We start from the raw sequence: 25881 nt of genomic DNA, 5'->3' as shown, positions 1-25881 counted from the left end.
CAAGCTTTGCTGTGACCCTAGAAACCTTTCCCCTCCTGCTCTCCCCACCCCCAGAGCACCTCTGCAAGGGAGGAACTCCAGGGCAGAGAGGTGCTTATCTCGGCTTTCCACAGTTCCAGCGTGGCACTAGCCCTGTCTCAGTCTGCTCAGAGTTCACCTGTCTCTGCTGATTACATCAGTGCTCAGCTCAGCAGGTTATTGGCTACAATAAAAAGCACTTTGTGGAGCTTGCCAGTGTGAGCTGGCTGAGAGATTGAGCACAAGCCTCAGCCTAGCCTGGCAGGCGACTGCCTTCTCACCAGTCCAGACCAACAGGCAGCAAACTCCGCAGTGTGCAGCTGGTATGTGCCCTCAGAGGTCCAGAGCACAGGTTTTTAAGCTCCCTCTGTGGCATTAGTGTCTCCAGTTTGCTGCTGTGCCAAGGACTTCATATCAAATCAACACGTCTCCTCATCAGGAGTGCCCCACCCACACATTCCAAGTGTTGAAGATCCAATCTGCATCGGTTTCCTCCTTTCCAGACATTGATTTTCTTCCCATCCCAGTTTCCTTTCCCCACAGCATTCCCATCAGGGGTTCAGATCAGAAATGCAATGACTCTTGAGAAGCTTTGCAAAGAGACCTTGCAGTCGAAACACACAACTCTGGTGCAGAACAGTGAGGTTTTTAAGGCTCTGGTGTAGCTGACTCTTGGTATAGTCTTTTGCCTGCATCTGCCTCCAAAAATGTTCTGTAGAAAATCTGCTATCTGCTGCTAGCTTGACAGCTACTGTTACAACAGAGAAAAGCTTTCCTCTGAAACAAGAAGCTGATTCCCAACCCTTCTGTGAGGGCAGCCATTCCAGCAAATCATCTCCAGCCACAAAAACAGGACTGGAGAGGAAGAGCCAGCTGATTCCTGCCCCCGTTGTGCCTGTACCTGCAGGCACGGAGCAGAACTCCAGTGTCCCCAGTGTAGCTGGACACCCTCTGCTCTCTGGGTCTGCTCTTTGTACTTGTTCCTCCTCCTCACCCCTCCCTGCCAAGCGGGATGTCCTCGGTGCTCCATTCCAGATGACATCTGAGCAGGTGTCCTGGCGCAGAGCTGCCCGAACGGCCGGTGCCATTACTCACCGGTGCTGATCGGGGACCAGGTGTGGAGCCCAAGCCCGGGGTCGGAAGGACTGCTGTCCTAGCTGCCTCTGCAAGTCTGGAGGGATTTCAGCTGTAGGGTTGGTCATTGCCAGAGTGTGCCTTTTTGACCTATTTGCCAAGTATCTGCAACAAGCAGGAGCACATTTTATAAGAGACTGATGGGAGTACTCCAAAAACAGGGAGTGTTAGATAATCCGGAGGAAACGGGAAAGAAGAATGCCTGCTGCAGGAGCAGCTGGGGAGAAGCACACCATGGCCATGCTGCCCATGCCCATCACATCCCTGGGTCTTCAGTGCTTAGGGGACAAATGCAGCTTCAGCTGCTTGTGTCCTACTGCCAGCCTCAGAAGGAGAGAGCAGCCATTTGCTCTTCCCAGCAGGAAAGCCCCGTTGCACCTGAAGGGGAATGCTGGTATATCCCTTTGGGAATACCCAGGTGACTAACTGCCCTCAAAGTGGATTCACTCCACTGCAGCATGTCTGCCTCTTTCTCCCAAGGCCCTGCTGAGCCACGGGGAGCTCTGATGCAGTGTGGAGCCAAGAAGCCACAGATAACCCTAGCAAGAGCTGGCCAGAGAGCAGGCACGGAGCAGAGCTGCTGCTCAGGATGCCCTTTGCACTTCAGACCTATCCTGGGAGGCCCCGGGGTTGGGGCAAGCAGCTGGTCCCAGCAGGGGGAGGGTGCACCAGGGCCACCCCAGCAGGGATGAAGGGTGGGTAGAGCCTGCAGCTGCCCGAGGAGCTCAGGGCAGGGCGATGGGCTGAGCGGGGCCGTGCCCAGCCCGGCACGACTGCGCCATCTAGTCCCTGCTCCACTCCCTGGGAATGGGAAATCACCCGGGGATGCGCAGGGCAGGAAAACCTCCTGCAGAGCCAGAGCCAGCAGCAGGAAGGCTGAGCTTGCCTCTTACAGCAGAGCCTGGGGGCAGCAGATTCAGCTAAAGCACCCTCTGCAACCCCTCTGAGGCCCTGGGAGAGCACAGGACAAAACCCAGAGTCCCAGCGAGGATGTGACCGAGGGCCCCGCAGCCCTGGCAGGACCACCCTGGCCACAGCAGAGCTGGGAGCAGCTGGGGCACGGCCAGAAGAGAGAACACCTGAAGCTTCTACCCCAGATGCCCTGACCCATTATGAGCTTGGGGGCAGTGTTTGATCCCCCCAAGGCCAGGAGGGTCGAATGCCCACTTGTGAACTCGACTAACTCCACTCTCGTGAACCAGCAGCAACGAGGCAGCTGGGGTAACTGGGACAAAGATCACTTGGCCAGCAACACCAGGGACACTAACGGGGAATTCTCACCCTTGTGCTTCTCCCCTGCTAAGGCTCCCCCTGCAGCTTCAGCTGGTGAAGCAGAGAAGAGCAGCAAGCAAGCAAGTAGTTGCCTCCTCCAAGCCCAGCTACTCTTTGCCAGCTACTGAAGCCACTTAAGCAGAAGACAGCAAGTTAACAGAATGAAGAGCACTTGCCTTGTGGTAACTTGCCAAAGTCTGTGCCATTAGCTGATTAAGAATCATTTGATGCAGACAGGGAAAGTTTCCCAAAGAGCTTTACAGTTGTGGTTTGCTAAGATCATTTTATTTCAGACCTCCAGGGAACAATCAAATCATGAGCTATAACAGCATTTCGGGTGGAAGAAAGTTTCCCAAAGCTCAAAGGAGATGTGACTGTTCCCTGGAGCACAGCAAAGACTATGCTCTCTTTTCAAGGTCAGAGTAAGGGGAGCAAAAACTGCTCACTGATGGCTGCACACAGTGTTCAGAGCACTGTTCTGAGAAGCTAAATATTTGCATCTGTCCCTGGTGTTAATGCTATTTACCCTTCTCCTCTGATGACTGTTGGCATGTTGCAACATATGGGAGTGGACAGCAAATTAACACATAACCCAAGCAGGGCTTTTTCTGGGCCACTTGGTGGAATAACAACATGTATGATGAAAGGACTAAGGGCAGCACTGTCAAGAGCAGCAAGTGACCTGTGGGTCCAAGGAGACTTGCCTTTTGATGGGATCTGAATGTTCCAGTGGTTTGCGACCTACAAAATTCTGCACAGGGGTTTCAAAAGCTCTCTGGTTGAGCTAATGCTTTATTTTAAAGACTCAAATGAAACCTTAGGTTTTAGAAGTCAAAATCTGCCCAGGTAAGATGTCCAGACAATCCCTTGCCAAGAATCAGATGTATCTGATTCACACAGTCAGAAAGACACTCTGCCACCTGAAGTGTTTTCAGTGGACACCATGGGCCCTAAGTTACAACTTTTAGTTGCACCTTGGCAGCCCAGCTGGTCCTGAGCCCTGCGAGGGAGACCAGCACCCAGGCAGGGTGCAGCAGCCTCCCAGGGGCTGAACACAGGCTGTGAGGCCTGGGGGGATACGCTCTCCCCTCTGCTCAGCACTACAACTTGTCTCACTTCTCTTGTGCTGCCTTGCAGCTGGAGCAGCCCACAAGCATGGAACTTCCCAGGGCTGTGGCTCAGGGCACAAACAGCAGCTTGTGAGGCTGGAAAATACTGTGAGAGTGAGCACCAAGATAAGGGTGGTAAGGAATTTAAGGAGAACACAAGATGTGCTCCGTGTCAGCTCTAAGGTAGGGCTGGAAGCGAGTTCTGTCATGTGTACCAGCTCGTCTAAGCTGGTAGGCAAAGGAGTCTGAGCACACTCTGCACAATGTGCCACTGCACACACCCACTGGTCAAATCCCCCCTTTGCTCTGGAGCACTGGAAGAAGAGCTGGGGAAGGCTCTGGAGAATGACCTCCACCCACCCCAGTGCCTCCCTGCCTGCAGCCAACCCCACTGTGAATCCTTCTTCTGAGGATGGTCCTGAGGAAACCCTGCCTTACTGGAGGGAGTGACCTGTACAAACTGGGAGGAATACAGAAAACTTTGAAAGTTTGAGGTAAGAAGTAGCTCTGTAACCATCCCCACCACACAGTGCACCAGCTGGTTAGCACAGCAGAGACTAGGCAAAAGCTACTACAAAAATGTTAGCAAGGACATGGTTAGTGTTTTCATGGACTAAGTACAAGCACATTCTACCCGCTTCCTGGTACATGTTTGGAGCAGACAAAGAGTATAGAATTTTCCAGCCTGATATCTAAATCCTTTCCTTATTGTAGCAGACTTTTAAGGCCTACTGCTAAAATTAGAAGCTAGAGGTGCCTGTATTTCCAGCAAGCTCACTTTAAGGCATCAGAGTTGCATGTTTACTGCATGTCTTGATACAAAAGCTGCACTGACACCCAAGGCCACAGATGAGATCTCCCTCCATCACTCAGCAGGGAAGGGTGAATCACTCAGTTTGCAGGTTAGTGTGGATGGCATGCTGGTGCACACTAAGCGAAGAAATTTAGCAGTTTCAGAGTTTCTGGAGAACCTGCTGCTCAATTAGCTAACCATTTCAGGGGGACTCCAGCTTTGCAGGCACCTATTAGTGTCAGAGGAGTAATTGCCTATAGTGATCAACACCCACAAAAACAAGAACAATGTTGAACCTTCGCTGTAATCAATATTGTTGCCTGTGATGAGGTTGCTGGTGTTTTAGTTCAGCTGTGGAGCCTCATGTAGGTACTAGGGGCAAACGTTAACAGACTGGGAGTTACCTCTGCACAGCTTCCTGGTCTGGCTCCCCATCAGAGCTCTCCTCATCCACTGGGGTGACAGCTGGGACAGCCTATGGAGAAAAAAAAAGCCATGAGCTCCAGAAAGCAGCTGGCATGGTCCCATCCACACAGTGGACTCCTGATCTTCCCCAAGCAGCTTTCACAAAGATGCAAGCTCATCTGCAGGACCAAGGACACTTGGCTAAGAGCTCCCTCCAACACTCCTTCCCCAATCAAAACTGCCTGTAGAAGGTTGCTGCTGCTTCTGGTGCTACCAGGGAATAATCACTGATAATCACAAGGACGAAAGAACATACATCAAGTGTCCAAGATGGACATTTTAGTCTTCTCTATTATCTCAGCAAAGGAGAAAAAAGCCACTGTTAAATAAGTTCACAAACACTCTTGTCAGCTCCAGAGAAAACCCACTGCAGCTGTAGCCTCAGGAGAGCATAGCAACTTCCCCATGAGGGGACAGAGCACACCACAGCTCCAGAGCAGAGGAACCTTTGGGAGCAAGTGGGCAGGCTCCCTGCAGGGCTCCCAAAGCGCTCCTGACTGAGCCTACGACCATCTGCTATGACCTGGAGGCAGCCACCTCTGACTGCAGGAGAAGATATTTATAAGCATGCCACCAGCCCCCTGCTTCCCTTTGGCTACTCACTGGTGTCATGGTGACAAGAGGAGAGGGACCTCGAGGACGTTTCAGCAGCTGCTGTGCATTTAACTGGATGTTGGCTCCACCGTCCGACGCCCGGCGCCCCAGGGGGCCCATCCCGTTGAGCAGCTGCAGGGTGGGGGGCTGCAGCAGGGACTGCTCCTGGTGAGCACAGACAGAGCTGGTGACCCCCCACTGCACCCTGCCAGCACCCCAGCCCCAAGGTCACAGGCCCAGACCCTGGCATGAGAGAACACAAGCCTCTGGGCTTCAGGAGGCAAAGGAACATCACCAGCATTACTGAGCTGATGTGGGCAGAGGGAGGCAGTGCCAGTGGAAAGGTGTAACTCTCCATTTCCCTGCTCTCTGCTTCAGTTGCCAGGCAGGCTGCAACCTGCAGCTCCACAGCCAGGCAGCACAGTGCTGCTGCTCCCCAGCCCTTTCATTACTTTCATACTGCAGTGCTCTTTCATTCTTCAGCTTTTAAAGTAACCAACTAGAATCATCCCTAAAGAGACAGCAAGGGGATAAAGCTTGTGGAGCCCAAGGAGCTGGCAAATAGAGAGAGCAAGGGCCAGCACAGCCCCATGGGCTGGTGAGGCACAGGCTGCAGGAGGGAGCACATGTTGTGGGTCAGTACCTTGTACTCCAGCTGCCCCATGGGCTGCAGGTTCTGTCTGGGCAGCATGTTGTGCATGAAGTTCACATTCGGGGTCACCTGCAGGAATGGAGCCTGAGGAGTGACTCGGGGTAAGCCAGGCAGGAGCTTCTGCATGTCTTCCATCACTTCCGTCCTGTGCAATCACATGCAGACAAGTTAATTAGCAGTGATGTGAAGAGAACCACCCATGGGCCCCAGTGCACTCAAGCTTCCACTCCCAAAAAGGCTTCTTGTTACTCTGGAAAACGGTCACAAAGACCAAGCCACTCTGGGTTTCATTGGTCCCTCTTTTCCCTGAGTTGAGATTTGCCAGAACTAGTTCTTTGCATTAACCTCAATCAAATTTATCACAAAACCTTCACCCAGGACAGGACAGCAGTGCAGTTGAGGTGAGACACTGGCTTGCACTCTAGTGAACACCATGGCACCTTACAGAGAGCTCCTCAGGAAGAGAAGGAGAGCATCTCACCCTCAGCTGAAACACTAATCAAGCTGTGCAATGGGACTGTTGCTAAAGAGACACCTTGAATTTTTTTTTCCCATCTAGCAAAAATCAACTTGGCAGAAACAGCTCCAAGCTACTCATAGCAGAAGAATGAACCCAAAGGTTTGACACCAGCTATGACACAGACTCATGCACTTGTCACCACCTGGTCTGACTTAAGTGAAGCAAAGACCTGGGACCAAGGAGCACACTGTGACAGGTATTTGCCGACCCAGAAACTGGTCACCACTGCCAGTCCAAAATGGATCAACTCTTCCACATCACAGAGCCCAGAAGTCCCCTTAAGGCATTAGCCTCTCACCTTCCAATGCAGCACATGAATAAAACCTGTGACATCTCAGAAGGACCGAAGTCCTGTGCTAGGAGCAAATATTCAGGTTCTCTGAATACTCCACCAGGGAGTTAAGAGTCCAATACTAACCGTGGGTCAGCTACTCCAACTGTGTGCCTTCTCATGGACAGGTAACGGACCAGAGCTTCAGGTGATGGCTCTTCCCCTTCATCACTATCCAGGTTCATTGTTCCATCAGTCTGGGCAGGCAGAACATTAGAGATGTTGAAATATGAGGTGAGGATCAAGCAAAAGGCTTCAACACCAGCCCGGGAAAAGAACTTGTGGGGGTCATCAAGGGGTGTAACTCACCTCCACAATTTGGTTTTCAGGGTTGATGAGCTGGACTTGTGGCACATTGATGTTCATGGTATTGCCTGTCTGCTCTGTCTGCTGAGCAGAGAGACCAGAATCAGAAGACCTAAAGCTAGCATCTCTTACACCCCCTTTACAAACACTGCTGGATTAACACCAGTGCACAGCCCTAAGCACTAGGGAACAGGGAGGCTACCCTGGAGGCAGTGAAGATGTGTTTATTCTTAGTTCTCAAGGGGTTGCCTCATTTCCCCTCCTCCCTTCTCTTCAGGTGGGGTCAGCATCTCTTCTGCTTCCCTTATGACCTGGCCTCTCTTAAAGCAAATATTCATTTCTTGGGCAGCAGCACAAATCAAGGAAGAAGCAAGGCACAGCAGTCCTGGTCTGTCAACTCTAGCTCCCAACCAGCAACCCTCACACTGCCTGCTCTGACACTGAGCTGACACAGAGCACTGTCTGAAGGGCATCCCCTAAACCCACAGCCAAACTGTTCATAATCCCATGAGTGTTAGGGTGCTGTGATCCCGAAGTTTTTGGATGAGGAATGTTTTGACACTCCTGCCAGGATGAGGACACCCACAGGCAAGTCTGAGCTTGGCAGGTAAGGGACTGGCTGGCCTTGCAGGGCTGGAAGAACACAAAGCAAGCAGGATCTACCTGGATGTTGGTTGAGGTGGGGAAGGTCATGGTCCGTGGGACACTGGGAGACGACGCGATACGCAGGTTCTTGTGCCGCTTCAGGCGGTCGCAGAGCAGGCTGTAGATTGCACTGTAGTGATCGTAAGCATCAGCCCTTAGTGACTAGAGGGGAAAAACAAAAGGAGTTAGTTCCTTTTGTCAGCAATGAAATACATTCCCACATTGTGCTGAGGCTGCTCAGTTACCAGAGGTGACCAGCAACAGACAGCCCTTTGGGTCTCTGGTGGAGCAGGCAGGACGTGCTGCCGGCTGTGCGGTCCTACCTGGGCTGTGCGCTCCTTGTCCAGCCCCATGTCTGCCATGGCCAGCAGCACCTCCTCGTTCAGGGGCTCCAGCTGCCGCTCCGTCTTCAGGTGCTGGCACTCTGCAATCAGCTGTGGGAGCAGGGACAAGGCTTCAGTGCCACCATCCCCAGCACCACAGCTGTCACAGCCCTCTGGGGAGCCACTGCACGGGGTTTGCTGTGAGCTGCCAGCAGCTCTGCGGGCTGATGGCACAGCCCTTCAACACCCAGGGCCTTGGGATCTCAGCACCACGGGCAAGATGCAAACAGAGCTCTCGAATGGTCAAAACAAGCACTGTGCCCAGAGCCCACCTGCAGGCACCAGGCAGAGCCTGCTCCTGCTCCTCACCCTGTCAAACTCTGGGTCAGCCTCTCCCAGCTTCATCCACTTGTGCTTGCAGATCTGCTCCATGGAGAGCCGCTTGCTCGGGTCCAGCACCAGCATGTGGCGGATCAGGTGCTCACACTCTGTGGGGGACAGACAGGCTGGGGCACTGCCGGGAGGACAGCACTTCCTTCCCAAGGAACAAGCACCCCCGTAGGAAATCACACTGCTCCTCCTTCTGCACCTCTCACCCCTTCAGTCCCCGAGGTGCCACTTTGCTGCAGAGATTGGGTTTCCCCAGGCTGGGAGGGAAGGCAGCCACCCCTAGGTGGCACGCTGTCACCCTGTCCCTCCCCACCACCACTGGCTGGGGACACCACTGGCTTTGGGGGCTGAAGGGCCAAGTATCCTCTGAAACTTCCCCATCCAGCAACAGCTGAGCATGATCTCGCCATCATACAACATAGGTGCTCTAAGGGCTCCCTGGAGCCTTCTCCTCTCCAGGCTGCAGACCCCAACTCTCTCAGCCTGTCTCCAGAGCTCCTCCAGCTCTCAGATCATCTTTGTGGCCCTTCTCTGAACTTTCTCCATGAGCTCCATGTCATCCTCATGTTGGGGGCTCCAGAACTGAACACAGGGCTTCAGGCACTGCCAGGACCACCTTACCTGTGGACATGAAGAAGGGGATGCGGAACTTCCCGCTGAGCACCCGTGCCCGCAGGTTCTGCAGCGTGCTCCCGTCGAAGGGCAGGGCACCACACACCAGCACGTACAGCACCACCCCGAGGCTCTGCAGCCAAAGAGAGCAGCAGGGTCAGAGGGGGAGAGCAGGAGACTGCAGCTGACTGCAGGAGATGTTGTTTAAATTGGAATAAAATAGTAATACAGAAGGAAAAGCACCCAAGGCGGTGCTGGAAGGCAGGGCTGCTGGGCAAAGCAGGCTTTGTGCCTGCCAGTGTCATGGAGGAGACTGCTCCAAACATTTTTTTGCTACATCAAGGGCTTTTTTCGAAGATATGTATTAAGGATTCAGGAAGGAAAGCAAAACAGAGCAAAAATGAGAGCTAAGTAAGAGAGAAGGAAACAGGGCAAAAATAAGAGCAAAGAGAGGAGGTTCGTAGCGTACCCAAATGTCAACCTTTGGCCCATCGTACTCCTTTCCTTCAAAAAGCTCTGGAGCAGCATAGGGAGGACTCCCACACCAGGTTTTAAGCAGCTGCCCGGGTGTGAAGATGTTACTGAACCCAAAATCTGAAAGAATATAGAGAACTGGTTAGAAGAATACAATCTCTCCAACTATCTTCAACAAATATTATTGAAGTAACTTGCTGAGTTTAGACAAGTCACACACAATCCCAGAATGGACAACACAGACACCAGAGGAAGAATGCAGGAGAGGCAAGAAGAGTAAGAACAAGGCTGAAACTTCCAGGCCAGTGGGCAACTATGCTCCATTCCAAGACAAAAAACCACCAAGTATTAAGAGCAGCATGTCCACTTCCAGGATAAAAGAGAACCCATTTAAAGAACCTGCTGCAAAATGCCAGGTCTTAGACCTGCTTCACATCCAGTCACACTGCTTTGGCTTAGCAGAACACAAAGATCCTTCCAGAAGTTTGCTCCTCCTTTTCCACCTATGAGATTCTGTGCTGGAGTCAACACACCAGCAATCAGATCAACCAGGGCTGCTGCAAGTCAGGTGGATGGTTTGGAATGAGGTTTCCATGTTGTATTCAATAAATCACCCATAAATCTTGTGTTAATTTCCATCCTTTCAGCTTCCATCCTTCAGCTGTCAAGTTTCACAACTTCATTAGGGCCAGGGCAGCCACCAGCAAGGACAGAATGCAAAGGGAAGCAGGATGGGAAATTCTGGGTTTCCAGAAAGCACTGTTCAAGCTGGATACTTCGGTTATGGTGGGCAGCTCTACAAACCAAACCACCCACCAACAGCAAATAATAAATCCTGAAAGAGACGTTAAAAGAAAGGTCTTAACCTTAGGGGCAGTCAACCATCAGCTTATGTGGGCACTAATGGCATTCTCTGCTAATTAACCCACCACCCCCAGCACACAGCTGGGACTTGCACTGGAAAGAGCAGAGAAGCTAAAGTCTGGAATCCAGAGAGGTGTTTTTCCTTATAAAAGTGGAATCCTCATTAATATTTTTTTAATTTCACCTCAACTGAATAAAAGCAAATACATGGAAAGATGTCCCCAGGTCCTGTGAACGAGGTGTCCTTAGAAGGCAGCCCCACCAGGAGCAGTGCCCCAGAGGGGATCTGCAACCCGCTGGTGTTTCTGCTACAAGGGCCAGCAGGAGGGCGAGTGACATTAATGCTGGTGGACAGGGACCCACAGAAACAAGGACATTTTTCATGGCATTTGCACCAGCAGTAGATCCTCACAGCAGGCTTGTGTGAGAAATGCCAGAAAAAAAACCAAGGAGGGCCAGAAATACTTGGTCTGCAAATTCTAACTGATTAAACCAAAAAGCATTGTGGTAAAAAACCCAGGGTACAGCTGCAGAAGTTAAAAATCTCTTGTAAGAGAGCTTAATTTTGACTCCCATCACTGGTCAGAACTGCAGAACACACACAGCTGTCTGCCTACCTGTGAGGGAAAAATCTAAGTCTTTTGGAAGAAGAATTTGACTAAAATTGAATCTTTAAATACACTTACACAAATGTTAAATGCTATCTGAGATCCAAAAGCACAGAAGGTCTTTTCCATTTCCATTAATCTCTTGGTTTTATTTGCTTTTCTCCTCACATTTATCCATGCTCTAAAAGATAAGGACTTGGCCGTGCATTCTTTAGCCATCAGAAAAGGTTTGTTTCCCTAAATCACCAACACCTTCAAATATTACCCTGCCAAAGGAAAATGGTTGCTGTCTTTTAGACAAAAGCCCCTTTACACCAGTACCCAGAGACTCACACCAGCCTCCCAGAGCCACCAGCAGGGCCAGTGATGGCCAACACCTCCATGCCAGAGGCAGAGGAGACCCCTTTGGCACTTCACAGGCAATGCCCAAATCGGTGAATCTGTGCTCCTGCTCACTGCTTTCCTTACAGGATTTTCCATGACCTAATTTCAGGTGAAATGACTCTCCTCTCCTCCTCCAAACAGCTTCTGCACAGCTCAGCAGACCCCCTGGCTTCTGCTAGCTCAGCTTAAGGAGGGTCCAGACAATGTCCTTTCTTATCTTCCACCCACAAGGGTAAACTGCTCATGGAAAATGGCTCATGCTTGTGAAGAACTTCCTCTGCTCACAGCCTGCCCCCAAACAGAGCACAGGGATGATGAGTGGTTGTTAAAAGCACCTCAGGACCAAAACAAGATAGGTAAACACCCTGTGGGGTTTTACTGTTGGAAATGAATAAATCTAAGCTTCCAGAAGACAAGAGCAGTCAGCCTTTGGAGGAAGATCTCAGGGAAGCAGCACATAGCTGCACACTTGTCTTTTCCACCTCTGCAAGCTTTTGAGCTGTTGTGTCTCACGTTTGAATTAGGATGTGTAATGTGGGCCTGGTTTACAGCTACCAGAGAAAGCAAGAAAAACAAGAGCACTAAATATATTTCAATCTAACAACAAAGCATTTGTAGTCAAGTTTAGATGTAAACTCTTCCAACTGTGCAAGAACACACTGGAATTTTGGTACTTCACACATTTTGAGCAAATTATTCTGGTTTAGTTACTTTTATTCATCCTTGTCTGTATTCAGGTGAGCTTTGCAGCACACTTTGGGACCTGCCATATTTCCAAAGCAGTGAATATTGCTCCATGCAGCCTGGCAGCAGCTCCAGCTCTGCATGGGCAGAGGAAGAAGGTGTTCCCAGGCTGCTGCCTCAGCCCACAGCCACACTGAGGAGCCCGTCCTGCAGGGATGGAGCAGCAGCATGTTCTGAGGCAAGGGCAGAGCTGTGCCATGCCAGCTGGAGGCTGGACAGACATGCAACAGCTGCCTCCTGCAACCTTCTCTGCACTGAGGAGCTGCAGGAGATTGGCTGTCTTTGAAACTTTAGCCCCTTGCACGTCAGGATGAAATCAGCCCACGGGTTGACAGCTCGTTTTGACAGTGCAGGAGGTGGGCAGAGCACCAGCCTGCTGAGTATCTCCCTAGAGAACAGGGCTCAGGGGGCAGAGATGCCATGAGCTGCTCATGTTCAACCAACAGGTCCTGGAGTTCCTGCAGCCACCTCACAGCTGCCCCGGGTTTCAGGATAAAAACCTCTCCCTGCAGAGAGCTGCTGCTCCACAAACACCTCTGGGTGAGTCAGGCTGCCCTGCGGGACGGCTCCAGCTCACATGGACACTGTTCAGAGGCTGGAGCAGCTTCCAGACCCACTTGTGCTGCAGGAACCAAGGTCAAGCCTGGTGAAAACAGCAGGCTGTTTAAAAGCCCCCCAGAAAGCTAGGGAGAGGGATATGAAAACCCCAAAGCAACAAGCAACACCACAAAATCTAAAGAAAACAAAAAAAAATAAACTACAACTTAAATAAACTTACTTAAAAACTATGGCAAGTCCCCCTAGTCCAGGGGGACATATAAATCCCCAGAGAGCAACCAGGTCTCAGTCCACAAACTAACACAGAGGGAAAAGGGCACTTTTAAAGAACAAGGTAAAAGTCACAGGGATGTGATAAAGGGAAAATATTAAAAAAGAAACATCTCTGTGCTACAAAAGCAGGCCCAGTGCATGTCTCCTCTGAGCAGCACTTCAGGGAGCTGGCTTTAGTTTCTGCACAAGAGGGGCTTTTGTCATCAGAAGGTGAAAGAGCAAGCAGTGCATAGATCAGATTCCTCTCTGAAACCATATCCCAGGACAGCCTGGGCATTTAGCAACCATCTCAGCTCCTGGCTGAACTCCCTGGCCAGGAGCACAGGGGAACACAGTGCCAGAAGCTACTGGCTCAGGCTTTGAGAAGGTACACTGGAGAAAAAGCATCCACAGGAAAAGTGAGAGTGAGGGTAACAGCGTTTGGATATTACCGTTTACAGAAAAGTAGAGTTGTAATTAATAAAAAAAAACAACCTCAAAAAGCACCCTTGTAGTGACCATGGAGTGAGAACAGAACCATGAACCCCCTTCCAGACCACCACACAAAGTGTCTGTTACTAAACTAATGCCAAGTAAGGGATGCAAAGCTGCACATGGAGGCCAGTGATGTGCCAGACCATCTGCACTGCTGAGAGTCTGAAAAACTAGAACAATTAATGGAATTGTGTACATTACTAAAGTCTGCACATCTGGGTATCAACAGAACCACAAAGCTGCAGTCCCAGTCTCAGCCCTGGCTACCCGAGAAGACCCACTGGCTCACTGCATCCCACGTCTGTGCTGCTGCTGCTCAGCAGATCAAGTGACCAGAGCTACCAAGCAGAGCCTTCAGAACACACTCAACATGTATCCACAGCCTCCAGCAGCTGAACATTAGAGAGGACTGAGTTGGAGATTGTTCATGGGTTTGGCAGTGAAGGTTTAGCTGATCTTCCACCCTGTGTAACAAGGCTTTGTGTGTTTCCATAGAATTTACTCTGGGAGGTCTGGTGTGAAAGATCAGTTGCTATCGCTTCTCTTTTAGCTCTTGAAACAGTGGAAGAACTGGTGTCAAGTTGTAAAGTATGAGTTACAGGGACAAAACTTAATACTTGGAAAATCCTATACCATAAATCAGCTTTTCCAGGCTACTTTTCAAAGCACTACTACATCTTCCTGCCAAGTAAAACACTACCACCACCAGGGTGGGAACTATCTCCTAGAGTCCATTCTGGGAGCAAAGATTTGGAATGAAAATAGTTTCCAGCTCCCTTAGATAAAGTTTCCCCAGTTTTCAGACATTCACAGAGCTTGTCAGTCTGCTCAGTTGGACATTCCCTTGGGAAATGCAGCCACATTCCAGTTTACACCTGGGTTAGCTTTTAACTTCTGTCTTCCTTTTGATTTGTTAGGCACCCTCCCGCCCCCCCAGATTGGATTTTACCACGTGAACACAAGATGGCCTCAAACCCTCTGTGCATTTGTTTGCATAAACCAGAGAGTGCTGCTGATAAAGACCTTCTGAGCAGCCTCTCTTGTAAGAGCTGTTGCCTGCCACCACCTCCTTCCCCTGCCCAGGAAGCAGGTACCAACAGGCACTTGCTGCTGCCCTCCTGCTGCACAGAGGTTCTCCCCCAGCTGTAGGAAGTAAGTCCAACTGGACAAACCAAGCCCTCTCCCCAGATTGTCAGCACATTTCCCTCTGTGACTGGGAAGCCTGAACTAGCAGGATTTCAGCTGCCATGAAATGCTGTCCAAGGCAACACAGGTTCACGTCACACACAGAAAACCCCACAAGCCACTTGTACTTCATCTGCAACGTGTCTTACTCATCTTCTGCTCCCACAACAGCTCAGTGTCCTTGCACAAAAGTGAAGCAAGACATGGTTTATACTACTAAATATCCATAAGAGAACAATAACATGATGAACAAGACTGCCTCGCTCCAAGATGGTATCAAGCTAGAATAGTATTCCCCAACTACCAGTATTAAAATTGCTCACGGACTGAGAAGTTTTGTAGCACTAAGCACTTTTAAAAATTCAAGTTAGAAACTCTTGTAAAAGCCAACGAGCTCTCCAAGAAAGTCTGTTAAGGGAAGAAGCAACAAAGTGCTTTCTAAAAACACTCCGCTATGCATTAGGCTCTAGGGGAATTACACAGTAAGCACAGGCTCTTCCAGTGCAAAAGCCCAGGAAATGAAGTGTCCAGGGTAGTGCTAAATCCTCTTGTTCCAATGGGTTGCTATGTAATCCCACAAAGCTAAATAAAGCCAGGTCTAGTCAGTGCACCTCAGAGCTCAGCAGCCAAGGCTCAGTCTCACGCACAGAAGGATCACAGACATGCAGGCCCATGGCAGAACCTGTCTAGAAACTGCCCCAGATGCCAGCTCCCTGGAAGGGCAGTTTTAGCAAAAGCCTCAATACCCAGCAACACACTAGCAAGAGACTAAGGGCCTGATTTCATTCAGTGACTTCAGCTTCTCTCCCTGCCACAAATAAAACACCCAAAGCACCAGGGGCAGTTCTGTTGCTTGTCAGACAGTGAAGCAACCCCAGAGGTGCTGTTTCCCCTTCATTGCTCTATCAGAACCAGTCATCCTTACTTTCCATTCTCTCTCACCTAGACTGACCTGCTGCTAAGTAGTCCTAAACCAACAGCAGTTCTCAGAACAAGGTCAATTTTTTCAGTACTACTCCTGCCCAGTGCACCGGAACACAGCAGCACCTATAGCTGCTTATCTGTCTACAAAGACAAACCAGCTTTTTTCCCTTCTTTTCTTTTGCACTACTTGCAGGGAGATATTAATCTCCTGGCTACAACCTGGCAGTTCCAGCTCTGGGCAGCAGGCCACACAGAAATCCAAAGCTTCCTTTAGTCACACTGTGCTTCCTTCTTTCTGAATACCTGGAAGCAGCCAATGCCCACATTTATTAACTCCTGAAATCAGCTGCCTTCCCCCCACCCATAGCTCACCTGCTATTTTGATGTTAAGGTTTGCATCCAGAAGAAGATTTTCTGCTTTCAGGTCTCTGTGGACAATGTTCCGACAGTGGCAGAAGTTGACAGCAGCCACGATCTGCTTGAACTTCTTCCGGGCTTCCTTCTCAGCCATGCGCCCGTGGGCCACCAAGTGATCTGTGAGGGACAAAGTGAAGAACAAAGTAGTTATTCACACTGAGAGGACAACCCAGGCAGGGCCTTCTCCGGAGGCTGGAGACAGGGAACAACATGGGCACCAGCATGTTTTCCAGGTTCCAAAAGCAGAAGGAAGGAGACTCTGGCACTCCAGCCCTTCCCTGGGCTGTCTGCAAATATAAGGCTGTCCAAGAGGACAGGGCTGGCTGGAAAATCAGAACTGTTTTGGGAAGCAGGTGGATGTTTTTACATCTTTTTCTACACCAAAATAAAGGTTTTTCAACCTTCTTCCTTCAGGCAAACACCAAACCTCAGACCATACTACTTCAACAGTGAGAGGTGCAGGTTTGTGGCCACGTGCCATCCCTCCATCCCTCTGTCTTTTCACAGGAAACATACTGGGAAGATTCAACAATGCATTTCATTACAGAAATGGAGCTTGCCTCTGCTACAGAAATCTAAGTACTCTGAAATATTTTGTTAAAAATCTCTACTCTCATTCAAAGGTAGTATCTGCTGCCAGCTGGGCTTTCCTTAGAAGCTACATAAGGACAGGAGGAGTCTCTCCAAGAGATCACAAAGGCAGGCACACAGCAGGCACCCAACTTAAATCAATCCCCTTAAAATCTGAAAGCACCAGACTTATGGAAGTCATTGAGACTGTCCCTCAAGAGGGGATGGACAGGCAGGGGACTGGCAGCAGAAATGGAAGAGAAAGGAGGAGAAAAAGCATCCCCTTCCCTTAAAGCTTCAGCAGAACAGACAACAAAGCTCCACAAAGAAAAGTGTGAAAGTCAAAGTGAGCAGAGGTTGAATTCTGAAATAAAATTATTACTCTTTCCTAATCTCTCTCTACCCTATAAGCAAACCTAGCTAAAACTGGTGTGGCACTATAAGACAAGGGTAGGAACAGTAGTTTGCAAGATTATGATGAGAGGGGGGTGCTACAAAGCTACAGAAGAGGGTCCTGGAGAGTCCCCAGTAACCACATGTGGGACCAGGAGGGCTCCCAGGTTCCCCCAACTTGTGGGAAAAGCTATGGAGAGGTTTGCACAAGCCCACAGGGCAGGTCAGCAGAGGCACTAGCAACGCAAACCCCAGAAGCTTATCTCCTTGCCCCTTTCAAGAGGCTGTGGCTTCTCAGCTGGACCATGGAGGTGGCCTCAGGAGACTTCTGGCCAGAAATAGGCTGAAATTATTAATTTCACTCCATCAACTCCATTAAATGAGAGGGCTCAACAGAGAGACCTGTTCTTGAAAATAATACAAATATATCACTTCTAAAGGCTTCCCATTGGGTGGTTGTATTTTTTCCCAGTCACCCATTAATTAAAATACCTGCGACATAATTGACTTGCAGTAAATACTAATTACCAAGATCCATCAAAGCAGTTCTGCTGGCTTCTGACTGCACAGCAACCTGCTTCTCTATGCTTGACTACTCACGTTGCACAACAGAGTGAAGTTGTTTTTCAGAGAACTTGTCAATTAAGTTTTATTCACCAGATAAACTTATTCCACGAGCAAATCTGAGCCAGAGCTGGGTAAGGAAATCCATCACCAGATCCACTGTGGCCCTCAATTCATTTTCTAGGAAAAGCAAAATTTATTGTCTCAAATCACCCCATCATATTTCAGTGTCATTTGCCCAGTCATAAATTTTTACTTTAAGCAGTTGAGGGACTGACAAGCAGAGGGAAGCAGGGCCTGCTCCAGGGTAAGCACCACAACTGATGTGGGAGCTGAGCTGCTCTCTGCTCATGGGTCCAGGTCATTCACATCTTTTACTCCACTTGCACTTGGGAGTACAGCCCAACAGAGCAAGTGCTCTTAAAGCACAAGGCTCCAATATCTCAACACTTCTGAAAATATTGTAGAGCTTCTCCTGAAGGCAAGAAACCAACCCCATCTGCCACAGCAGGTGCCTTTCTACAAGGCTCCCCCAAGTGTATTTTCCCCCAAGCCAGGTTGCCCTGGCCCTGCCCACGGATGGTGACACACCGTGTGTCCTGCTCTCTGGGACTGCCCTGCCTGACATCTGCTCATGCAGGAAACTCTGCTGCCCCTTTGATTAGTCAGTCCTGCTTAGGCTGTGAAAACATCCTCCTAGGTCAGGTGTGGAATTTCACTTTTCCTGAAGAAAAGTGAGCGCAGGCCGGTCTCCAGGCTTGGCATGTAGGCACAGCACTTGGGAGACCACTGACATTTCTGCACAAGCTGCAGAGGAAGGACAGGAACAATGAAGCTACAGAATACTTCACATACCACCAAGGGCAACTGTATGCCAAAATTAACCATTGCCAGCTTAGTCTGCATAAACCTCTCATGCAGCAGAGGTTACAGGGATGACCTGAATGTTCAGCTGGGAGCCAGCACAGGGCTCTCGAGTGCACTAAGGCCAGATGCAGACTTGCTGCTGGGTCAGACACACATCAGTGCATTTCAGAGCCCTTAAAAACATCAGTTGCTGTTCTTACATGAAGCACAGGATGCTGCTCTCTGCATTAAAAAAAAGCAGCTAAATCCTACACGAAGAAAAAGCATCTTCTGCTCAAGGACAGGATCAATACACAAATTCCCATTTTTCTCCTCTAGACGGGCTCCTCGCGCTTCGAAGTTGCTTTCTATCCTGAAAGCAAATGCTGCTTAAGCCTCACATCTCCTCTGTGTGGTGGATTAAGTTAAATTTCCAGAGTATTTGGTGACCTAGTGATCTCGGAAGCTGTCTGACCTTCTAGAAGCTGGTACTACACTGTTTAACATCTGTCTTTTGGGACTCAAAGCTTAGGACAAGCAGGAGGAGATGGAGAGAAGGGGCAGAGGCAGCAGACATGCAAACCCCATAAACCAGATGATAATTTTGTCAAGTTTTCTGAGGATTTTTGTTGATCAAGCAGGTAACCACATTCTTTTCAAGGAGGACTGCAGATTATTTACAGTATGCAAAGTAAACAGCTGAAATCAAAACAAACTTTTAAAGTATATTCTGTTTGACCTCAAAAAAAGGGCACTGGAGGGACCTGGAACAAAGAGCACCCTATGTTTAAAAGAAGACATTCATTTGTCCATAATGTCAAACCCACAACCAAACCACACACAAAACATCCATAGGGACAAAACTAACAATTTACATTTTGCTGCTTAAGCCCACAGAACAGCAAGTCTTCTCCCTGATCCTTGTGTACCACTGCGCAAACAGTGAATTATCACAACATTTCCAGTAACAGATGAATCAAAGACATTCCAGGCACAGCTCAGCCAGTGAAGGAGCTACCAGCCCTCTTTTTACTGGAAATTCAGATAAACAGGTTGGAAAGCTCTCCTAGGTGCTAACCCAGGACAGCCTGCATTGCTCATACCAACAAGGGACAAGAAAGGCAAGTGTCCAACACTGACTGAAACTGTGGCCATTTAGAGAAGCTACCATTCATTCAGCTAAAAATTCCATCCTATATTACTGCCTATGTAATATTTACAGCTGCATGGTACAATTTAAACCTTTGAAAGTCTTTTTAAAGCAGCAAGGGAGGAAACAACTGAGATTTCCTTCTAACAAAACCCTGCGGTTCACCCAAGTGTGATGCTGTATTTGGGATTACACGAGGCACTGAGCCTTACACTGAGCATCCAGAAACCCCCAGTTTCAGCCCCCCCATCTGCAGCTCAGCACTACACTTCTGCATTCAAACCTGGGTCATGCAGATGTTGAGATAATCAGGAAAAAGAGACAAAAACACTCTGCAGAGGCACATTGAATATTGAGGATTCCCTGGTGCCCAGCACTGCCCCTACACACCCAGAGCTGTCCCTGCAGCAAGTCCAGCCCTTCCTGGCAGCCTGCCACAAACCAGGGAGTCCCTGCGTGGAAGCAGCATCCAGACAGAATTCTACCCTCAGCAAGAGGTGAGTCCCAGCCCCGCTGCTGCATACCACCAGAGAAGAGCTGGAGTTGGTGGGCAGCCAGCTTGTGTGGAAACCTTTTTAACAGCACGAGGACATGAGGCTCTTCAGCACTGGGGATGCCAACGATGGCAAGAAAACCTTCCCAGAACAGGCTCCTGCTTCCTCCCATAAACTGCTTCCGTGTTAGAACAAAGTCTTCGTGGCTCCTCAGGAAACCCTGATTACTAAAAGCTGAGACTTTAGTTTCCCCCTTCTCTGCTCTAAGGCCTCTTGCAGTGCCTGAAAATGCTCCTGACCAGCTATCGAGGGCACGGCCCCCAGCTGCGGTCTGGAAGAACATCAGGGCTGTGACATAACTGCTCCCTGCTACCAACGAGGATAAAACACTGGGCACAGTAATGGAAATTAGCCATGCTAATGAGCTGGATCTTCTACAGCATAAAATATTTCAGAGAGCAATTAGATTTTCACTTCGACTCATGTAGAAGGCTATTTTTGTCACTGGGAGAATTCATTCCAAGTTTGTATATGAGCTTGCACATAGTTCTGGACTTAAAAAAAGATGAGCCCATCTCTGCCAAATTCAACAGAAGAGGGAGAAAAAGTACAAAGTGATTTATACTTTCCTGCAGTGATCCACATACAAGCAAACACTAACGCACATTCAGGTGATTTTGCTGCCCAAGGTAGGATGACTTGCACATGCCTTGAGAACTGCTGGGCATCTAGCACCACAGTACTTGTTTGAAGGAACAACTGGAACACTCAGCTGGACAAAGTCAGGTTTTTTCACCAGGCAATACACACTCTCCACACATCAGCTGCTACTTGCTTCGCTCTTCAGTTGTCACCTTCTCAGAGAAGAAGAAATCCAAAGGACGTTGACGATGTTGAGAAGAAAACATCTACAAGGTACTGATTAACTGGTATTGGATTATATGCACTGGAAGCCAGCATTTTCCAGCTCAAGTTGTCCTATTTCCTTAATTTGGGACTTCTCTTGCTTCACTAAAAGCTTCACCCTTTATTACAACTCAGCCTCTGTTCCAGCAGAGGGGCTCCAACATCAAAAGTGATTCTTCTGCAATGACTGAAGAGGACAAAAAGGAGAGTGTTTCCATTGAGCTGACAGGCTGTGTGTGGCTGTCCTCACAAGGACACTGCCTGGAAGCAGATTTCAGCCAGCTCACTTCAAGCATGAAGGAATTTCCCTCTTTTCTGAGGCTCACTTTGGCTAAGCCAGTAAATACCAATCTTGCAAAACTGTGACCCTGTCATCTAGCACAAAATTCCAGTGCGTAAGTAAAATCCTATTTCTGCAAGTTGTCTCACTGGTCATGGCAATAAAAAAATTAATAAATCAGTCAATGGCTCTTGCAATTGTGCTGCTCGGATATATTTATTTTTTTCCTTTAAAGAATAGCTTCTGTGGTCTAGAAAGCTCAGCTGAAACACTATTAGACAATGGAGCTTAAAATGGATGTAACTAATACATGCTAAGATAACATCAGATATCAAAAAGATAAGAAAATACACTAGTTTGAGAACAAATGCTAGAGATGCACAGGACAGCTCGTCTCTCTGAAAGCTACTAAAACACCAACATTTCTGCTATCATCAACAAGTCTCATAACTTCTGGGAAGCAAAGCATCCAGCAGTACTGTAAAAGGCAACTGGATTACTATTTCCAACATCTTTAATCCTAAAGTCAGCATAAAAGAGGGGCAGCACCACCTGTCATTGAAACCCAAAGAAGAAACAAAGGTCATGGAAGTTATTTTTCCATCAAGTTGGTATGATTTATTTCTTTCCCCCTCTTGTCAATGGAAAGTTCTCAGGCTGAAAGGCACCTCTCAAATGAAACAAGAGTGTGGCAGCTATTTGCAGTTTGCTGGAGTTGACCAAGTGCATTATCTGATTAAAGAACACAATAAATGTACTTACCAAATATTTCCCCTCCACTAGCATACTCTGTCACTAGATAAATCATCCTCTCCGTCTCCATAACCTGGACACAAGGACAGAAAAGTGACAGGTAAGGAGACTGCCATGTGCAAAAAGAAATGCAACTAAAAAATCCTTTCCTTCTGTAACAACTGCAACAGCTTTCACCAAATCAAAACCATTCTCTTCCCATGCCTCACGGAGCTGTACAAAGGAATTGACAGGAGCTGGGGAAAGAATTAAGACAGCAAGTTTTCAATATTACATCTGTAACTCAACACAACACTTCACCTGCACTTCCCTCCTTCTGTTTCCCTTTCCTTCAGCATTTACTCCCTGGTACTTGTTCCAGTAGCCTGGGAGACCTCAGGGCTGCAGCAACCAAACTGGTTCACCCTCCTAATTAACCAGTCCACTGCAGGCACTACAGTAACTAACACCATTTTGCCAAGGGGGGAATATTCACTGAATCAATAAGTGATCTTTCCAATGACTCAAGACCTATTAGAAATAAATCAGTGCTCCGGGTTTGCTTTAGGAAGCCCATAGGTTCTCACCAGGTAACACCCCATTTTTAGCAGTTTTTAACACACACTTAAGAAAGCATGAGGATTTTGAGACCACAGCCATCCAGTATGCCAGGGCCAGCAGTTTATTAGATGGGATTTCTTTAAAGGACCAGGGACCATGCTGACAAAAGCAGCAAGAGTGGCTCCGAGGGCTGTTTTCTGACCCGCCTTTGGGCAAGTACTTGCTTGGGGTGTTTTCCCAAACTCAATGGTATTTATTTTGCAGTCTTCACAGCTTTGTCAATGGAAAAACACACTGTGCTTCACTTCCAGGAGTGCCAGGCACCACAGTCAATTAGGAAAGGCCTGGAAACATTTTGGGTTTGTTTTGGTTATCATCTGTTTCAAAAACAAGTGGAAGTTCAGCTTTTAACACCAAATGGATTATTATCCCAAAACAGAGGGGAGGTCCTTGGAGCCCTACACTGCTTATTCTTACTAAAAATTTGGGCTCAAACACAGAGTATGTATTTTAAAACATAGATGCCTGATCCAGGCAACAGCAGCTGCTTCAACAGCAGGATCACTATTACTCGGAATATTAAAACAAGAGAATAACCAAGATGAACCTCAATTCTGCTCAAGTGTCACAGGGCATGACATCAAGCCCCTGCTTAATAGGGATACTACAAGCCAGAATGGCAATTTTTTAAAGCATATTTCTGTTTCCAGACATACAAAATCTCTTCCACTAAAGACTTCTATCATTACAGACTTTCTCCTTTTTCACTTGCATCTTTTAAGTTCTATAAGCTCAAGGAAATTTGGTTTTTAAACTCAGATTCCTGAAGAAAAGCTGTGAAAGGCTCTGAATTCCTAACTCTAGGTTTTAGTAGTTTTTATCAAAAAATAAATGCCACTGAGAGCATCCAGAAAGAAGGGCCAGATGAGAAACACTCCACAGTTGGTACTCTTCTCACCCTAGAAAAGCCAAGCCACAAGTCTCACCTGTTCAGTATCACATCAAAGGCTTTAGATGGAATAAAACAGGTTGAAAAACAGGTTTTTGGCTCAAAAAAGCTTTAAGGAGTCAATTTGCAGAGAAGTGTTCACAAGTACCTTTAAAATGCCACCACTCTGCTGTAAGCATCTCACACTTGGCCATTTGGCCAAAACAGCTAAACATTAACCTGTCGCTTCTACTCAGTTTTAACTCTTTGGAGTCCAACTGATTACTCTGATCCATCAGGCACACACAAGAGCTGATTCTATGGAATGGCAACTTCTAACAAGGGTTACCATCAGCTCTCCCTTAAATGCACCCAGAAACATTACAAGAGGAAATAACCCCAGCATATTCCACCCAGGATGTCAGGTTTTAGCATTCTGACACCAGGCAGCAACAAGCAGGAGATTCCCCATCTCAGTTAGTCTTGTGCGCCTGAATCCTTCCCCAGAACACAAGGAGCAGGTAGTTCTGTGTGAACCTTGCAGGATCCTGGGAAGGAGCCTCTGTCCCAGAACTGAGATTGCAGGTACCAGTTTGCACAAAGCTTTCTTCTCCATTGTGGTTCTAAGTCACTGCTTGAGCCCTGGCATCAGAGAGGCCCAAGGAGAGTCTTTCATCTGTCCAACAGCTTCCAAAGCAGCACTGAACATTTTAGAAGTGCTGCTCTCCTGTCCTCCTCCACTGTGGTCACCCTCTGCCTGTCTCTGGCCTGGTGCAACACTGACCATGAAGTCAGAGGGACACCACCAAGGATGCATGTGCAAAGCAGCAGATGTAGAGCCCGTCTCTGGTGGGTTTGTTTACAGACTGAAAATGCCAAACAAGCCACAGAAAAGCTCTGCAAACAATATTCAAAAAGCCAGTCTGTGGCTGCTATTGATCACTTTCCAGGAAAGCCCAGAGCAGAGAAGCAAGTCCTGGGGGCCACGAGGTGACAGGGCAGGTGGAGGAGAGCAGGGGAGCTGCAGGTTTCCTGTCCTGCCTGTGGGTAAAACTGACTCCCTCCACACTGTGAAGGGGAAGCCGCATCCGGCTCCAGCTGCAAAGCAGACAATAGCCATAAACAAAGGGCAAGAGCCCAGCCCGAAGAGAAAGCATGATCTCCCAGAAAAGAGAAGGATTAGCCACACTTTCCCTCCCTCTAATCAAAGTACTTTGGGACCTTGAAAACATAAAGGACTTTCCCAGTATTTCACCTAGGAGAAACAGAGATAGCCTTGGAGAAAGCACTACTGTGCAGTGTAAGGCTGTAGAGCAGAATGCTCCTACCTGGTATAACCTGATGATGTGTGGGTGGCAAAGCATCTTCATGATCTGAACTTCTCTAAATATCTTCTTCAGGTTCTCATCATCCAGCTGTGTCTTATCAATTATCTTTATAGCCACCTAGCAGAAGGTGAAACAAAAGAGAGGTTATTGACCCAACCACATATTAGGAAAAGCACTTCTAAAAGAACAAATTGCACGTATCCACCTGCTGTGCTGAATACTGTACAAAACCAGAATAGGTTGTTCCTGCCTCAGAGGGTCTGGAATCTGTGAACAGCCTCTCAGAACCCAACCAGCTTACCATAAAGTGAGTAGGGAGAAGCTTTGTTTCTTAACTCACCATGCATTTTACCTACAGAGGGTTTCTCATTAAAAGTGCTGCAGAAGGCAAGAAGATTCTAACAATCAAGGTAGTTATTTATTGTAAAACAGAAGTGCTCTATAACATTAACACTAAATAGTTTAAACATGTCAAAGTGTTTACAGTCAGCCGCTCTCCAGGAACTCCCAGCCTCAAGAAGCTCCTTGCTTCTCTTCCCTCCTCATTCCTGAGCATCCTGCCTGGGCACTGGTGGCTCCCAGCTCTTTTGGGCGCAGACAGTCAAGCCCTCAGACTCCACTTTTTAACACACCTCTATGCTAAGAAGTCCACACACGGATAACAAGGAGAGGAATCTTTTTCAGAAGGCCAGGTTTAACAGGGGAGAGAATGCAACCACCAGTGTGACACCATGCTGGGCAAATGTCTGAGAAAAGGCTGCTCTTACTGGCAAAGGAACATCTGCACAGCTGCTTCTGAATCAGATTCCAGCCTGGAGTTTGTAAGGACTGTCCTTCCCACCAGGAAACAGTGTGAGCAAGCAGCTATAGTATGCCAGCCTAGCTGAGGATTTGTGGGCTGAATTACCATCCACCAGCAGGTTTCCTCCCTTAGAGATGGCACTTCCCCTGGGAAAAGAACCACTTCTACAAATCCCGGTTGCTCTGCTAAAGCATAATTTACAAAACTCGTGTCAAGGAAGACTGCAGAACTGCAGAATCATGCAAAGCCATGGGGAAG

At 48.4% G+C, this 25881-nt stretch overlaps 1 protein-coding gene across 1 annotated transcript in view; it reads right to left on the bottom strand.

Annotated features, from left to right (window-relative positions):
- SIK3 (SIK family kinase 3) overlaps window positions 1-24932 on the bottom strand; it is a 38120-nt gene extending 13188 nt beyond the window's left edge. The window contains exons 1-13 of the mRNA XM_010008722.1: window positions 24822-24932; window positions 22035-22098; window positions 16025-16186; window positions 9634-9758; window positions 9174-9297; window positions 8532-8650; window positions 8163-8273; window positions 7858-8001; window positions 7198-7275; window positions 6976-7085; window positions 6029-6182; window positions 5395-5550; window positions 4731-4801 (exon numbers count right to left, since the gene is read on the bottom strand). Coding sequence (XP_010007024.1) covers window positions 4731-4801; window positions 5395-5550; window positions 6029-6182; window positions 6976-7085; window positions 7198-7275; window positions 7858-8001; window positions 8163-8273; window positions 8532-8650; window positions 9174-9297; window positions 9634-9758; window positions 16025-16186; window positions 22035-22098; window positions 24822-24863 — 1460 coding nt within the window. The 5' untranslated portion in view covers window positions 24864-24932. The remainder of the gene's footprint in view (window positions 1-4730; window positions 4802-5394; window positions 5551-6028; window positions 6183-6975; window positions 7086-7197; window positions 7276-7857; window positions 8002-8162; window positions 8274-8531; window positions 8651-9173; window positions 9298-9633; window positions 9759-16024; window positions 16187-22034; window positions 22099-24821) is intronic.
- Window positions 24933-25881: the final 949 nt, after the last annotated feature.

Source organism: Chaetura pelagica, unplaced genomic scaffold, assembly GCF_000747805.2.
Source record: "Chaetura pelagica isolate M959 unplaced genomic scaffold, ChaPel_1.0 scaffold650, whole genome shotgun sequence".
Taxonomy (NCBI): Eukaryota; Metazoa; Chordata; class Aves; order Apodiformes; family Apodidae; genus Chaetura; species Chaetura pelagica.
The sequence above is the reverse complement of the archived record's forward strand: the minus strand, read 5'-3'. Positions and strand labels throughout refer to the sequence as shown.